The 16,145-nt window shown below is 39.4% G+C and overlaps 1 protein-coding gene and 1 pseudogene across 3 annotated transcripts in view; one reads left to right on the forward strand and one right to left on the reverse strand.

The window, feature by feature from the left end:
• Window positions 1-16,145, reverse strand: part of MIPEP (mitochondrial intermediate peptidase) — a 183,056-nt gene that overhangs the window by 145,560 nt on the left and 21,351 nt on the right. For both annotated transcript variants that reach the window (XM_082700190.1, XM_082700191.1), the window contains exons 7-10: window positions 15,956-16,112; window positions 10,636-10,684; window positions 9,032-9,092; window positions 5,549-5,601 (exon numbers count right to left, since the gene is read on the reverse strand). In XM_082700190.1, the coding sequence (XP_082556316.1) occupies window positions 5,549-5,601; window positions 9,032-9,092; window positions 10,636-10,684; window positions 15,956-16,112 (320 nt within the window). The remainder of the gene's footprint in view (window positions 1-5,548; window positions 5,602-9,031; window positions 9,093-10,635; window positions 10,685-15,955; window positions 16,113-16,145) is intronic.
• On the forward strand, window positions 5,871-6,264 carry LOC309848883 (EF-hand calcium-binding domain-containing protein 10 pseudogene; annotated as a pseudogene). The gene has a single exon. The product of its transcript is annotated as an EF-hand calcium-binding domain-containing protein 10 pseudogene (transcript).

Here is a 16,145-nt window from a genome sequence, read left to right on the forward strand (position 1 = left end):
CAATCATTTGCCTTTTAAGCTACTTAAAACAGATGTTTAAAACCTCTAATTCGTACAATCCCATCTGAAGCATTTTGGTATCCCTTTTCTTGGTTCTTTTACTGAGTTAATAGCCAAACAAATGACCTAGTACTGGAACCTGAAGCAAATTGACTAAAGCCCCTGGTGGATACCAGGCAGGTTATGTTGTGTTCCTGGAATAGCTGGTGATTTCTTAACTCTAAGAACCAGTGAGCCTGGTAGGACCCTCTGTCAACAAATGAGCATTCTGAGGGCCTCCTGAGGTTCACACTGCTTTCAATAAATCTGAGAGATGAAAAGGGCTATTCACAAAAATATGATATTCTTCTTTGCAAAGAAAATGTAACACGGGATTGCTTTTCATAAGGACTTCCAATTACTGGTTCAGACAGTCTTGAACAATAGCTATTAACTAATATGTATTTACTGAGGTCCAGAGTGTACATGCCACATTTTATTGCAAACAGAAGAAATAAGACACACGGTATTCTCAAGAGCTTTAAGCTATGGTTGACAAGACATGTTTAAGGAAGGACACCAAAAGAAAATAGTTAGAAGATCCAGTGTGCCACTTTGTAGGCTGTAAGCATGGGGTTGCCAGGATCTATAGCGGCTGTGGCAGACCTGGATGTTTCATGGACTCCTGGCGAAACTTCACAGGTAAGATAGCAAACAAAGGCAAGTGCAACGCTTGCAGCTGCCAGACACGGGCTCCGCCTGAGACAGAAAGGGATCTGACTTGGGACAGACAGTTTAGTCTGGCTGAGGAAAACTGCAAAGGAAGAGGCATGGTTGGAAAGACCAGAAGGGCAGACCAGACCCCACGAATAACAGGGAGTGCATGTACACCTTGGTAAAGACAAGTGGGCTGTGACCAGATCCTAGAAGCCACGAATGACGGCTCCAATTCTATTTTGAAGGCAGTAACTATTCCATGACCTTTAAGAGGAGAGGGACCAAAAGAGAGCTGTCCTGCCAGCCAGACACAGCTTCCTCCCCCTGGGACACAGTGATGCTCTGGGAAGCACCGGCGAGGGGGACCTCCCTGTCCTCGTGTTCTTGCTGCACCATTAAAAGCTCCTCTGACAAGCATTCAACAAGTAATTCAATATGTTCGTTACACTTTAGATGAGTGTTTTCTTAGAGAAGGCTTCAGGGACAAGTGATCACTCCTTCAAAAGATTTTCGAGAACACTTAAAAAGCATCTCTTAGAGTAGTTCATCCTTTAGAACAGTGTCGAGAAAAGACCAATTCCATATAATAGTATTACTTAAGTACTAATAATACCAACATTAACTCATTTAGTTCTGACCTATGAAGCAGGGACTATTACAACTCCCATTTTGATAGATACCTTTGCTGAGGTTTGAGAGGACAAGTAACTTTCCAAAGGTCATGTGTAGCTCATTAGTGGTGGAGCAGGGACGCATCCAGGCCCCCACCAGATGTCAGGGAACGTGTTCCAAACCACACAGCCATGACACCTCAGGTGTTTCCACTCTCTCCAATGGCCCATGTGGGCAGTGATACCCTGTTCCTATGGCTAACAGAAGACAGAACTCGCAATCTACCTGGGGGCACAGTGATCTCTAAGTACTGATTCCAGAGTCTGTCAGCAACACTGACTTTACAGTACTGTACTTTTGGTAGAAATCATGCTCTTGGATCGGAAGAATAAACATCGTTAAAATGTCTATAATGCCTAGAGCAATCCATACTTTTAATGCCATTCTGATCAAAATTCCACCAGTATTCTTCAAAGAGCTGGAGCAAATAATCCAGAAATTTGTATGGAATCAGAAGAGACCCCGAATCGCTAAGGAAATGTTGAAAAACAAAAATAAAACTGAGGGCATCACGTTACCTGATTTCAAGCTTTATTACAAAGCTGTGGGCACCAAGACAGCATGGTACTGGCATAAAAACAGACACATAGACCAGTGGAACAGAGTAGAGAGCCCAGATATGGACCCTCAACTCTATGGTCAATTAATCTTCGACAAAACATGAAAAATATACAGTGGAAAAAAGACAGTCTCTTCAATAAATGGTGCTGGGAAAACTGGACAGCTATATGTAGAAGAATGAAATTCGACCATTCTCTTACACCGTACATAAAGATAAACTCAAAATGGATAAAAGACCTCAACGTGAGACAGGAATCCATCAGAATCCTAGAGGAGAACATAGGCAGTAATCCCTTCGATATCAGCCACAGCAACTTCTTTCAAGATATGTCTCCAAAGGCAAAGGAAACAAAAGCCAAAATAAATTTTTGAGACTTCATCAAAATCAAAAGCTTCTGCACAGCAAAGGAAACAGTCAAAAAAACAAAGAGGCAAACCACGGAATGGGAGAAGATATTTGCAAGTGACAGTATAGACAAAAGGTTGATATCCAGGATCTATAATGAACTCCTCAAACTCAACACACACAAAACAGGCAATCATATAAAAAAAAAAAAAATGGGCAGAAGATATGAACAGACACTTCTCCAATGAAGACATACAAATGGCTATCAGACACATGAAAAAATATTCATCATCACTAGCCCTCAGGGAGATTCAAATTAAAACCACATTGAGATACCACCTTACACCAGTTAGAATGGCCAAAATTAAAAGACAGGAAACAACATGTGTTGGAGGGGATGTGGAGAAAGGGGAACCCTCTTACACTGCTGGTGGGAATGCAGGTTGGTGCAGCCTCTTTGGAGAACAGTGTGGAGATTCCTCAAGAAATTAAAAATAGAACTTCCCTATGACCCTGCAATTGCACTCCTGGGTATTTACCCCAAAGATACAGATGTAGTGAAAAGAAGGGCCATCTGTACCCCAATGTTTATAGCAGCAATGGCCACGGTCGCCAAACTATGGGAAGAACCAAGATGCCCTTCAACATACGAATGGATAAGGAAGATGTGGTCCATATACACTATAGAGTATTATGCCTCCATCAGAAAGGATGAATACCCAACTTTTGTAGCAACATGGACGGGACTGGAAGAGATTATGCTGAGTGAAATAAGTCAAGCAGAGAGAGTCAATTATCATATGGTTTCACTTATTTGTGGAGCATAACAAATAGCATGGAGGACATGGGGAGTTAGAGAGGAGAAGGGAGTTGAGGGAAATTGGAAGGGGAGGTGAATCATGAGAGACTATGGACTCTGAAAAACAATCTGAGGGGTTTGAAGTAGCGGGGGGGGGGGGGAGGTTGGGGTACCAGTGGTGGGTATTATAGAGAGCACGGATTACATGGTGCACTGGGTGTGGTGAAAAAATAATGAATACTGTTATGCTGAAAATAAATAAATTTAATTAAAAAAGAAAAGAAATGAAGATGAGAACATCACTATCCTTATTCAGTGTCTTATTTAAGTTTACTATCAGACTTCTCAGGGATCTCATATTCCTAATTAATGCTTATACTTTACAATTGAGCATAGCTCTACAAGTCCTCAGATACTATGTCATTTCCACAGAGCCACCATTTGGGCATCCTACACTTAAAGAATAAAGCTAAATGATAAAAATATCACTTAAGGGCGCCTGGGTGGCTCAGTGGGTTAAGCCGCTGCCTTCGGCTCAGGTCATGATCTCGGGGTCCCAGTATCGAGTCCTGCATCGGGCTCTCTGCTCAGCAGGGAGCCTGCTTCCCTCTCTCTCTCTCTGCCTGCCTCTCCATCTACTTGTGATTTCTCTCTGTCAATAAATAAATAAAATCTTTAAAAAAATATATCACTTAAATATATGGCCAAGGTATTCACTAAAATCATCGGGCTGGGGAGGATGACATGAAACAGGAATATCACATAAAAGAATCACAGTAGCAAAAGTCAGAAAGAAACAAATACATTTATTTCACATTACTTTCCAATGTCAAAAGTTTTTTAAAATTTTTTTGATATGGAAGGCATTGATTAAAAAAAAAAAAATAGTGTTCCTTTATCCTATATCTTGGTTGGCCAAGCAACCAAGCCAAATCTGTCTTGGAAAAAATTTGAAAAGAGAAATTGTATGTTTTATGCAAAGACAGGGAGCAAAGCCCGAAGTTCTACAGCCATAAAAACACATTTGTGAAATAATTATATTAAGCTCTAATATATTCTAAAAACTCACTGTTTATCATAATCAAGTGATTACAGATTTTGAGTAACAGAGAAGGTGGCTCACGCCAAATTTGTACTATACGTATAAAAACAGTAGCTGACAAAGTATCCTGAGACAGTATGCTTTGTGAGTAAGATTAGTCTAAGAAGCAAGATGTCACAGAGAAGCCAAAGAGAAGAAAATGAATGAATATTAAGTGGGTAAGCTCTTCAACACTCTGATCTCGGGCACGTCCTCCCAGTGATGCAGAAAAGAACACCAAAAGTTACTATTTTCTGCTTTTATAACAAATAGTTTTTAAAAATCATTAAAATAAATAAAAAGTTTAATTTTAGTGAGGTATTTGCTACCCTTCACTATGCTGATGCCTGGATATTGCATAGTAGCAGTAAGACTTGAAAGTTAAATACCAATCAAATAACCATATTATTATCATGATATGTGCCAACATGCTTTAATGAGGAAAAGGCACAAAGCTTTTATTTTCTTCCATTACCTAAATCAATCTTAACTCTCTCGATTAAAGCTGAGGAGCTCAAAAAGGAGGTGTAAGAGAAAAATGTTAAAAATCTGTTGAAACAAGAAAAAAAAATCTGTTGAAGGGTAGGATTCAGAGATTTCTTTTTTAATCTTTTTGGTATGTAAAATTACTTGGGGCATCAATATTTCTACATGTGTTCACTTTGAACAGGTGTTCATATTTCTTGGGTTTACATACAAATATAAAAATGACAGAAAAAGGGCACATTTAGGGGAAAAAGCATACCTATTAGTTAGCCATTATAGAATAAACACAAAAGAATATGGAAGCTAAAGGAGTACTCACATCAAGCTAACGGTCCTAAATCTTTATTTCACGTAATCCTTCCAGAAGTGCCAAGAAAGTGTCCACAATACGTTCAAATAAAAATGAGGAAGCAAGAAAATCACACAACCCCATGCCAAGGACTACTTTATTCCTTCATTGATTCAACATATGTATTTGCTGAGCACCCACCCTGGACCAGAAACAAGGGACAACCAGGGCTCTAGCAAAGTCCCAGCCCCCAAAACCCTCAGTCTAGTAAGGAAACCTGGAAGCTACATAGAGGAGAAGCCAGATTCCAGACCCCCCAGAGAGATAGTGAAAAGTTTTAAACAGCATGGGCCATAGAAGAAAAGCTTCTGGGGGAGAGGAACAGCATGATCCTTTGACTGAGGTAAAGGTTTAATCCAGATCAAAAACATGTAGGCAAATGTGGACCAAGCCGGCAGCAGGCCTGGACTTGAGAGCATACAGGTTTATGATGTGGGCAACTGAGTGAGGACAGTAGTTGCATAATTAATGTGCAAGGTGTTCAGTAAATATTAGTTTTTCTCCTCCTTCTCACAGATGAGGATTTATCAAACAAAACAAAACAAAAAAAAACCTTACCTTTCTGCACGAATCACACCACTGTAGTAGGGGGGATCCCAAGGCATTAATTCCTACAACGGAAAAATCTGTTGCGATGAAAGTTATTGACTACTTCACAATTTTTATCAAAAATTAAGCCAGCTCATAGATGCAAACCTGTTATAATATCAGAAGAGTTTTATAAAATCCCTGAAACTTCATGAAATACCTAACTCTTTATTTTGACTCTCCTGTAATCAATGGGTACCAAGGTACAAATAAATTGGGGGAATTGGGGACAAAGGTAAATAATGTAAAATATAAACATAAAAGTCGACGTTAATAGATTAAATCAGGAGCAATGCAGGTGAGCAGCAGCAGGGAGATGTAGGCCAGGAATTATTTGGAAAAATATCAGATTATGGAGTTGCTGAACTATCTCACCAGCGCCCTGTTCTTTTTCCGCCCAGAAAAACCAAGACAGTATTTAATATTGGAATGACTGAGAATTACCAAAATCACAGGCACGGCTTTTTCCTCTCTTTATGGATCACTCTAACATTTTATCTATGTTTGAGATGATGGACACTTCAAATAAAGGCACCATATCATTTGTGTAGTACAAGGAGGCCCTAAAAACCCCGGGTCTGTTGAATGAAGATGAAGTTTTACAAGATGATGGACATGTAATAACTTTGGAAAAATCCAGATCTGAAGTGAATAAGAGCATTGAGAAAATATGGTCAGCATTTTAATAACATCAGAAGTCCAAGATGGCAAATGATTCTATAAAGTTAAAAAATAGAGTGAAACAGCCACACTGAAATTTTTCCCAAAATGCAACCCATGTATCAATCCATAATACATACTGCAGGTAAGATTAGGATCCTAACGGCAAGATTAGAGCTCTTTCTAAATCTAAGCAGGAAGCTTAGGGTGGATCCCAGAATGAAAGCAACAATTTCAAGTGTAACGAAGGGAGAATTACCTCTAATCTTGGCAAAGAAAATATGTCATAAAGAAGCACTGTCACAACAGCTGGTTTTGACAACTGGTACAGAATACTGAAGGGAAGAAAAGCTTGAATCTGTGCATGATCTTTCTTCCCACAAACTGTGCAGGTGACAGGAGTGACTAACAGCCCAGACTGTGAAGTCAGAATGCCTGGGTTCAAGTGTGCAATCCACACTGTTGTACGGGGTGGAAAAGTTCTTTCTGCTCACCAATGCTTTCTCATTTTCTATCTACATGACCTGACCTCTCCCCTCTTTACCCTTAGCCCAGTTCCTGCCACTCCTGCCCATCCTGGCTCCACTGTAGCCACACTGGTCTCCTCACGGTGGCTTGACTGCACCAGGAAGCTGCTGTCTCTGCGGAGAAGGCTGTGCCCTGCATCACTGCTGGGGGCACTGCATCGTCTCTTCCATTCTCTGCTCAAGAGTCTCCTCACGTAACAAGTCTTCCCTGACCGATCCCTAGAGAACAGCAATGGCCATTCCCTTCTTTCTGCATTATTTTCCCTGGTACCCTTATCACCATACAACATGGCACGTATTTCTCTCTTTCATGTATTTACTATCCATCTGCCTCCCCTAGAATGTAAGCTTTTTGAGGACAGGAACCTTGCTCTCATTTTTCCTGTTACATCCTGGCAGCCTGAACACCGTCAGGCACACAGTAGTGCCTCACTAGCGGCATTTCTTGATGCACTTCAACTATTAACAGAAGACCTGGCACTGGGTACGAGCTCCAGGAACGTTGCCTTCTATCCTTTGATTTATCCTTTAAATTTTCAGCTCAGACGTTATCTCCTTGAATAACAAGGTGTTCTTTCTCATGTTCCACGATCATGCCGTTACCAAGGAATGCAGCCAACGTAAGACGTACAGGCTGACTTTCCTTCTCCCAGCATCCCCGAAACTCTAGCCCCCAAGTGGTCAGCTCCTGGGACACATTTCCTCCAACAGATGACCACTTACTATCTGCTACATACCAGAGAGTGCAGGCTCTAGGGGAACAAAACCTAGGAAGACCAAATCCCTGTACCAAGGAGCTGAATATGACCTAGGCAGTAGAGAGACAAGTGACTCCACATCCAGAGTATAGTAGTCATGTGCATGACATTGCACTGTGTGAAACAGAGCCCATGAGAAGGGTATTTAAATCACAGCGGAAGGTCAGGAAATGTTGGGAGGAGGCAAAGCTGGAGCTAAGTTTGGAAGACGGGGCACACTGCAACCAGATGAGGGAGAGGGAAAGGCATTCCTGTGTACAGTGTTTGTGAATGACAGCAAGCTACCTACCATAGTTGCTGGCACATAAATACTGGGAACAGAAAATTGAAAAACAGAAGAAAGGAGATTGTCAGAATTGAAAAGCAAAAGAAAGGAAAGCAAGGACAAGCAAAGCAGTAAGTAAGCAAAAACAAAAAGCACAAGAGCATCACACAGGTATTATTAGTAGGGAACTAGAGACACTAACTTGACTTAAAGGGGCAGCAGAAGATAAGGCTAGAGAAGCAGGTAGAAGCAAAATTAGGAAAGGCTTGGTGGGAAAGCTAAGAAATAGGAAGGTAAATCTGAGAATTACAGCAAGCCACTGAAAAATCTTAAACAGAGTGACAAGATCAGATCTGCTTTTTGGCAAAATCCCTCTGGTGGCAAGTCATTCATTTATTCGTTCATTTGTTCATTCACTCATATTTCGACTAAGTGCTGAGTACCTACCCTATGTCTAACATGAACTAGGTGTGTTGCTAAGCTGTCCAAACCAGAGCCAGAACAGAAGGCTGGAAAACCAGTTTGGCAACTACAACTATAATCTGGGTAAGAAGTAACAATGACCTCAACCAGGGCTGTGGCAATGGACATGGAGAGGCAAGAATTGCAGGTAGAATCTATAGGATTTAGTAACTTAAAGTGGGGGGGGGGGGTAATAAATAACCTGAGGGGCTTGCTGAAACAAGGATTACAGGGCTAGAGATATAGCGGGTCTCATGGAGGGCTCGTGTGTTAAGATGGGGTATACTTTGAGGTCAATATGGATTAAACTGAGCTCCATAAATTAGCAAATAAGAAAGTAAACTGCAGTGTTAACAGTGATGGCTAAATTGCCACCTGCCAAATCAGTCCTCCACTGAGCCTGTTTCAAACAGAGAAGCCCACTTACAGTATAATGGAAACAGAATTTGCATCAGTACATATCAATATATGTTGTTAATATACATTTATAAGTGTGTATATACGTATGAGCATGCGTGAGTATTATGTCAAATAACCAACAAAAAAATACTGCTTTTCCTGGAAATGTCAAACTCAGACATATGGATCAAGTACTTCAATACTTTGTTCACCAAACAAAGGATCAGAACCAAGAACAGGGATCAGAACCAAGACCAGGGATCAGAACCAAGATTATACACACCTTTAGCACATCACAAGAAACTTTTAGAGTCAAAAGATAAGAACTTAAGCTGATAGACCATTTATATTACATCAAAAATGTTCCAAAATCATCACTTACAGAATTTTGAGGATTTAGTTTCATTTTCATCCCTCGTATCATCTCAAAGTCTTTTACAGCTCTGTAAAACAGGTTTATCATTCATTGTTAGGAGAAAATTTTAATATTTACATTATTAAAGAACTAGTTTTCTGAGGGGATGGGGTAACTAGATGATGGGCATTAAGGAGGGCACTTGATATAATGAGCACTGGGTGTTATATGCAACTGAGGAATCACTAAACTCACCTCTGAAATTCCTAGTACACTGTATGTTTATTAATTGAATTTAAATAATTTTTTTAAAAAATAGATTTCTTATGTAAATTTCTAGTATTCATGTTAAAACTGAAAGTAATTTGTAGTGCAAATGGAACCAGTTTTATAACCAAATGTAACCAAAATTTATCTGTGTTAGAAGGAACAGCAATATATCATCAGTAAATTATCACAATTTCTACCTTAGAAAATATCCTAGTAGATAGACATAGGACTTGAAAGTATTAAAGCTTGGAAAAATTAGCAATGTTACAAATACGTGTAAAGGTTAGCAAACTTTAAGTCACTGCTCTTTTCTATACATTAAAAAGGTAAGAGACCAACAAATTACCTTTTATTCAAAAATATGAACAGAGATTTAAGGTTACTATTAATACTTTCTCCCCTACAGAAAAACTCTAGTTGGGTTCTGCTTAATATGAAGTTTCTGTTAGAATTAACTCATATATATAACTGTAAAAACCTGAAGATATATTTGCTCAAAATAAATAGTTACATACAAGGGAAGAAAGAATACTACCACTTAACTAATAAAGCAGAGAAAATTCTCAACTAATTGCATACTTAACACTGCCTTTATTAAATCAAAGCCACAATGGTTCCCTAGATTAAAAGAAAAGTTTAGAATTTATAATTATAATCCAAATTAGAGAGGACTGGGTTCTAAGGCATGAGTTTATAGTAATAGAAAATGGAGATCTGAGCTAAAAATTAACATGTTGGTATAGCCAAGAAGGCAAAGGAAATGTTCAATAGCATTATGAGACAACCATGACATGCCCCTTCCTGGAATCCTAAATGTCTGAAGACTGCTGGAGTGTGGACTCTCAGCAAAGGACAAGTGACTCTATCAAAGACAGAGAGCAGGAAGACCACAAAGGGCCTCACTACAGAGAACTACGAAAGTGGAGGCATATCGTTCTAAAGATCCAAACTACAGATCAATTCCCCACATCCAGCCCCCACCGATATTTAGGCCAAAAGAAGAGAAACACTATTTATGAACTTGTTATAAAATTGGTGGTACAAGCTAAAAACGTATAGCTTCAAAAAGGCTTGAAAAAAATTTTCTAATTATACATCAATGATGGGTTCCTAAGACAATGAACTAGTCCATCAGAGGGGACAGCCTATGTTTTCAAGATTGTCACCTTAGGAAGACAGCTATGTGTTTTCTAAGTATTCCTCACAGTTAATCCAATCTCCTGCTGACTAGTCCACAGATCTGACCCGATATTCCCATACTTACATTCTTAATAGGTCACCTCCTAATCTTTTGTAAATCAAGTCTTTTTTTAAAAAAAAACTACATGATACACACTCTAAAGAGTAGAATAAAAACTAACCTTTCAGAAAGTTTGTCTGATAGTTTCTCAAGGAACTCCATGACAGTCTCTAGAAAAGAAATAAAAAAGAAAATGTCTTTAATTACATGAAATAAAATGAACATACCTGTTAAAATTAGAATGTAATGGTCATAATTTATGCACTACAATGCCATTAAAGTGTTCATTTTCAAAGGGTGTCAGGGTTGATAATACAATATATTTCTAGATGATGATGATGATCAATTTATCAGAAAACGTATTAAACAAACATAGTAATAATCCAAAGCCTTCAATTATCCCCCAGAATGAGGAGTGAATGGGGAGCTAAAAAAAAGAATCAAAATTTCAATGTGTTTCTATCTACTTATATTTGTAAGAAAAAAAAAATAATTCCAATTTTTCCCAAGTTTTAAAAAGATAGCTAGACTCTGATTTGTTCATAAAAATCTGTACAATTTAGAAGCATGATTCACCCTCTCTCTCATTCTCCCTCTCTCAAATAAATAAATAAAATCTGAAAAAAAAAATTTTTTTTTTAAAAAGGGCTCCTGGGTGGCTCAGTCGGTTGGGCAACTACCTTCAGCTCACGTCACGATTCTGGAGTCCCGGGATGGAGTCCTGCATTGGGTTCCCTGCTCAGTGGGGAGTCTGCTTCTCCCTCTGACCCTCTCCCCTCTCATACTCTCTCTCTCTCAAATAAATAAATAAAATGTGTGTGTGTGTGTGTGTGTGTGTGTGTGTATACATATATACACATATATCTATATACATATATATACACACACACACATATGCATGATTCACTGAAAATTCTATTTTAAAAAATCAATGTTTTTCGGGACAATTATTTTTGTTTTTTATATACAGCCAAGAATCATCTTTTCAGGATCAATTCCAAAAGAAAATATGCAAAAATTAGAATATTAGAAATTGAACCTCTGCTAGGATTTTTTTAAGTACCTAAATACTTCAGCCATAGCTGTCATATATTTATTACAAAGTCATAAAGGGCAATATAGTACAACTATCATTATTTCCCATGATAGGGAATTTTTCATGTGTATTTTTTAATTTACCACTTTTTGCCACTGATTTATGTATAGAGAGCTTTCACATGTATTTTAGAGTTTGCCACAAACACTGTTTTTATATTTTCCAGATGATCTTGTATATGGTTTTAAGTTTCCTGCCATCTCCAATGTAAGTTATCTTCTTTCTGAGTAAAATAAAAACCTGAGAAAAGAATGAAGGCTAACCTAAACCAAGAAGCCATGGAGTTTCCTGCCGCTGTCGATCTTTAACAAGCCTTGGATACAGTAATTCTGAAAACACTGCCTCATGCACCATATTAAATGGTATTAGGCCTTTGAGAAAAAAGATTATTTCATTAAAAATGAGATCTTATTTCAGGGTATCATAGCAGCTGTCATAGGGAAGTATTTTCAAGTAAGTCTGTGCATGCTTTTTATTTCCGAACATTTTTTACTCACTTTCACCCATTTTTGTTTTTCTAGCTATCTTACATGTGAAAAATCTACCTCAATTAATCTACCTGAAAAACTGTCATATTACAAAGAAGGAGTTTTAAAGCCCCTGAAAATCAGTAATTCCTCCCTGGAAAATTATTTCCTAATTCAACTGTCACATGAACGCCCACCTACTTTATTTACGTCCTGCCTTCCTCCCCCTCCCTGCTGGAAAGCTCACCATTCCCTCACCTCTGATTTCCAGTTTCACTTCCCTCATGAAACCCTCAACAAGCACAGACGCATTGGACAAACTTCCCGAGCTCCTACTTTGTTGCCTACACACACCACTCATTTGGCACTAAGAAGACACTGACCTCTATAATATAATTATAGATAAGATAAATAAGATAAATATTATCTTTCTGTTTATATAACTGATCTCCCCAACTAAATTTTAAATTCCTTAAGGAATTTAAATTCCTGTGAATTTATTCCTGTGTGACTGTGCACAACAGCCTAACTCTAAACTGTGACCACACTAGCCACCTAGTGAGCAATGGATTCACTGGTGATGACATCTGGCATTAGGGGCTACAGGACCAGGGACCTCCAGCTCACACTGCTCACCTCAGTGGTCAATCTTTGACCTTCTTCAGACTGCACTTGCCCTTAGCATTGGACTCAACTGATCACTCTCTCCTTAAGACATTTCAGGATGTCTTCCAGGACCACCCACTCTGCTTATTTTCCCCTCTCTCACTCATGCTCCTTCTTGGCGGCCATTACTGGTTTTCCCTCATATCTCTGACCTCTTAAACTTGGAGGGCCCCAGAGCTCACTTCCTGGACTTCTGTTCTTTAGATGTACTCGCTCCCTTGGAGATCTCATACAATCTCAAGAATTTAAATAAAGACCCAAGGGCAACTGGGTGGCCCAACTGATTAAGTGTCTGACTCTTGATATGGGCTCAGGTCATGATCTCAGGGTCATGAGATGGAGTCCTGCATTAGGTTCTGTGCTCAATGGGACATGTTCTCCCTCTCCCCGAGTTTCCCCCACTCATGCGTTCTCTCTCTCTCTAAAATAAATAAATCTTTGCATATATAAATAAAGACCCAGATTCATATCTCTGGCTCAGCACTTTCTCTTCAATTCCACAGATACACATCTAACGGCCTACTCAACATCACCATGTGGACACAACTGGCATCTCAAGTTAACTTGAACCAAACCAACCCTCCAGTCCTCCCCATCTTAGTTAACAGTAACTCACTGTATCTTTTCAGTTGAGCAGGTTAAAAAGTTCAAAATGCTATATATCCAGAATTGGACACACTGCAAAACCCTCCACAGCCACCATTTTGGTCAAACTGCCATCCTTCTCATCGTGATGACTGCGAAACAGCTTCTACATGGCCTCTCTTCCTCTCCTACCTCTCTGCAGTCTATTTCAGTGTCAGCAGCACATGACCTGCCAGCAAAATTTAAGTCAGATCCCCTTACTGCTCTGCTCAAAACCCCTCAACGACTTCCCATCTCACTGCAGGAAAAGCCCTACTCCACACAGTCCCTCCTTCATCTGCCTCCACATCTTACCACCCGTCTCTCTCACTCCACTCACCGTTTTGCCCTTTTTGCTTTCCTCAAACGTGTCAAGCTACCCTAGGGACCTCCAAGTCTGCTGGGTGTCCATCTGGAATTTTCTTCCCCTAATGAGCCATATGCTTATTCCTGCTCCTTCGGATCTACACTCACATGCCCCCCGCCCCCGTCCTCAGCAAGCCCCTGCCTGGCAACACAGTTTAAAATCCAACACCACCACCACACGCTCACTTCCCTTATCCCCTTCCCCACTCAGTTTTCTCCAAACTTGTATTATTAACCTACTGGGTTCCTTAGCTAGGTATTTTGTTGTTATTTGCCTGACAGAAATATTAAATGTACAAGAGCAGGAATTCCCGTCTGATCTACACACTGATTTCTTTCTAAGTCCTAGACTCTTATCTCACATGTAGTGGACACTCAGAAAGTATTTGTTGAATCAGTGGATGAAAACAGAGAATGAAGATGTCTTTTATATCATCTGTTTGGTCTCAAACAGCTTATTAGGACCACAAAATTAGAGCGTGGGTTTAGGTTTCAACCTAACTGCCACTTTTTAGCACTGTAACTAATACCTTGGGTTTCTATCCTATGAGGTGGATACAAAAATCTACCTCACAAAGCTGCACAGAAACTAAATGAAATAATGGCCCAGAGTAAGTATCTTACTATTATTATACATGACCCTTGAACAACATGGGTTTGAACTGGGCCGTCCACTCATACAAGGATATCTCAACAAATACAGTACAGTACTGTAAATGTGTTTTCCCCTATGTTTTTCTTAATGAAGTTTTTTCCCTAGCTTACTTTATTGTAGGAATCCAGTATATAATACATACAACATAACAAATATGGGCTAATCGACCATCTGTTATCAGTAAGGCCTCCTGCCAACAGTGGGCTATTAGTAGTTTAGCTTTGGGAGAATCGAGTTACATGTGAATTTTTGATTGTGCAAGTTTGGGGGCTGTCAGCACCCCCGCATCATTCAAAGATCAACTGTACATCTAATAATTAGGAGAAATTATTTCAACAACCTGGTGACAACAATGACCACAGAAAAACATACAAAATGGCATAAGATCTACTTAGGAGTTAAATGGGATGAAACAAATTGTACACACTTAACGGGTTCAGAGATGGGCATCTAAGGGAAGTGAATAGTGAAGAGGCTTTGTGAAAGAGGTAGGTTTTGAGCTGAGCACTGAAAAACTATATAGGATTTTAACAGACAGACTGGGGGAGGGGAGCTGTGCCCTATGCAGGGAACAACATGAATGAAGAACTGAGCATGTTGTGCCTATGGTTTCGCAGAGAGCCTTGACGGGTCAAGGGAACGGCCATTTACAGAAGAAATGGCCATTTTTTAAGAACACTTTGGAGAAGATAGGAACATACTAGAAAGAGAAAGGATATGCATGGGAGGAATAAAGACAGATCAGAATTCACAATCTGGTCTTCCTCCTACAGAGCTCATTTCTACTGTTACATCTATTTGTGAATGGCATGTCCACCCAGATGCACAACCAGAAACCAAGGGCACCCAACATGCCGTCTCCTACCCCCCTGGACCCATCACCAAGTCTCATAGATTTGAACTCTAGAAGATATGTTGAATCTGAACAGTTCCACCATCACAACTACCCTCCTCCTGTCAGAGTCTGAACCATGACTACTATCTAACAGGCCTTTGAAAAAACTTACTATATACACTTACATCATTACTATCATATAACTCTTTTATACATTCTAAATCAAAAAGAATTCAATAGAGCACAAGGAAAGACTCTCACACACCCCGGGATGCTTCTTCCCCACCGAATGCAAGCCCTCCCATCTAGCACTCTTCTGTCTTAGAAGTTTCTATAACTATGTGTTTGTATCGCCCCAGCCTATATTCAACCTTGTCTTCAGCAGATATTTTGATCTTTCCTCCTCTTTCACACTAATTCTAGCCAATTTGGTTAGGCTGACCACAGAAACTAGCTGAGTTAAAATGAAAATACCTGAAATTAGCATCAGTGAAAATTTAAGTATGACTTACTCTCAACATGCACAAGAAATAAATTTCCTTGACTGGAGAGAATATATTTCAAATTATTAGCTCTAGTTAAAAGTCAGCTCTATATAAAAATGTAGAAAAACTCAGTAAGTGGGTCTCTGAGTATATTAAAAAGAGAACACTGATTTATAGGTATGTAAATCAGAAGTTCAGTTTCACAAAAACCCTATTTTGTCCTGAAAAGTTGGGTGAACAAGCTTACCTGGATTTTTGGCTATTGTGCCTTGGAGGGCTCTGTGGGAGTATGTGGAGTACCCCACTAACTTTGCCAGAAGGTCTCTGTTGCTGAGCAGTTCCTCCAAACATTTCAACTGACCCGCATTGGGATAAAGAAAAATTTTATAAGCAGCTTCTCGAACCTGTATTTAAAATAGAAATGGTAGAAGGTATAA

Source organism: Mustela nivalis (assembly GCF_964662115.1).
Source record: "Mustela nivalis genome assembly, chromosome: 15".
Lineage (NCBI taxonomy): Eukaryota > Metazoa > Chordata > Mammalia > Carnivora > Mustelidae > Mustela > Mustela nivalis.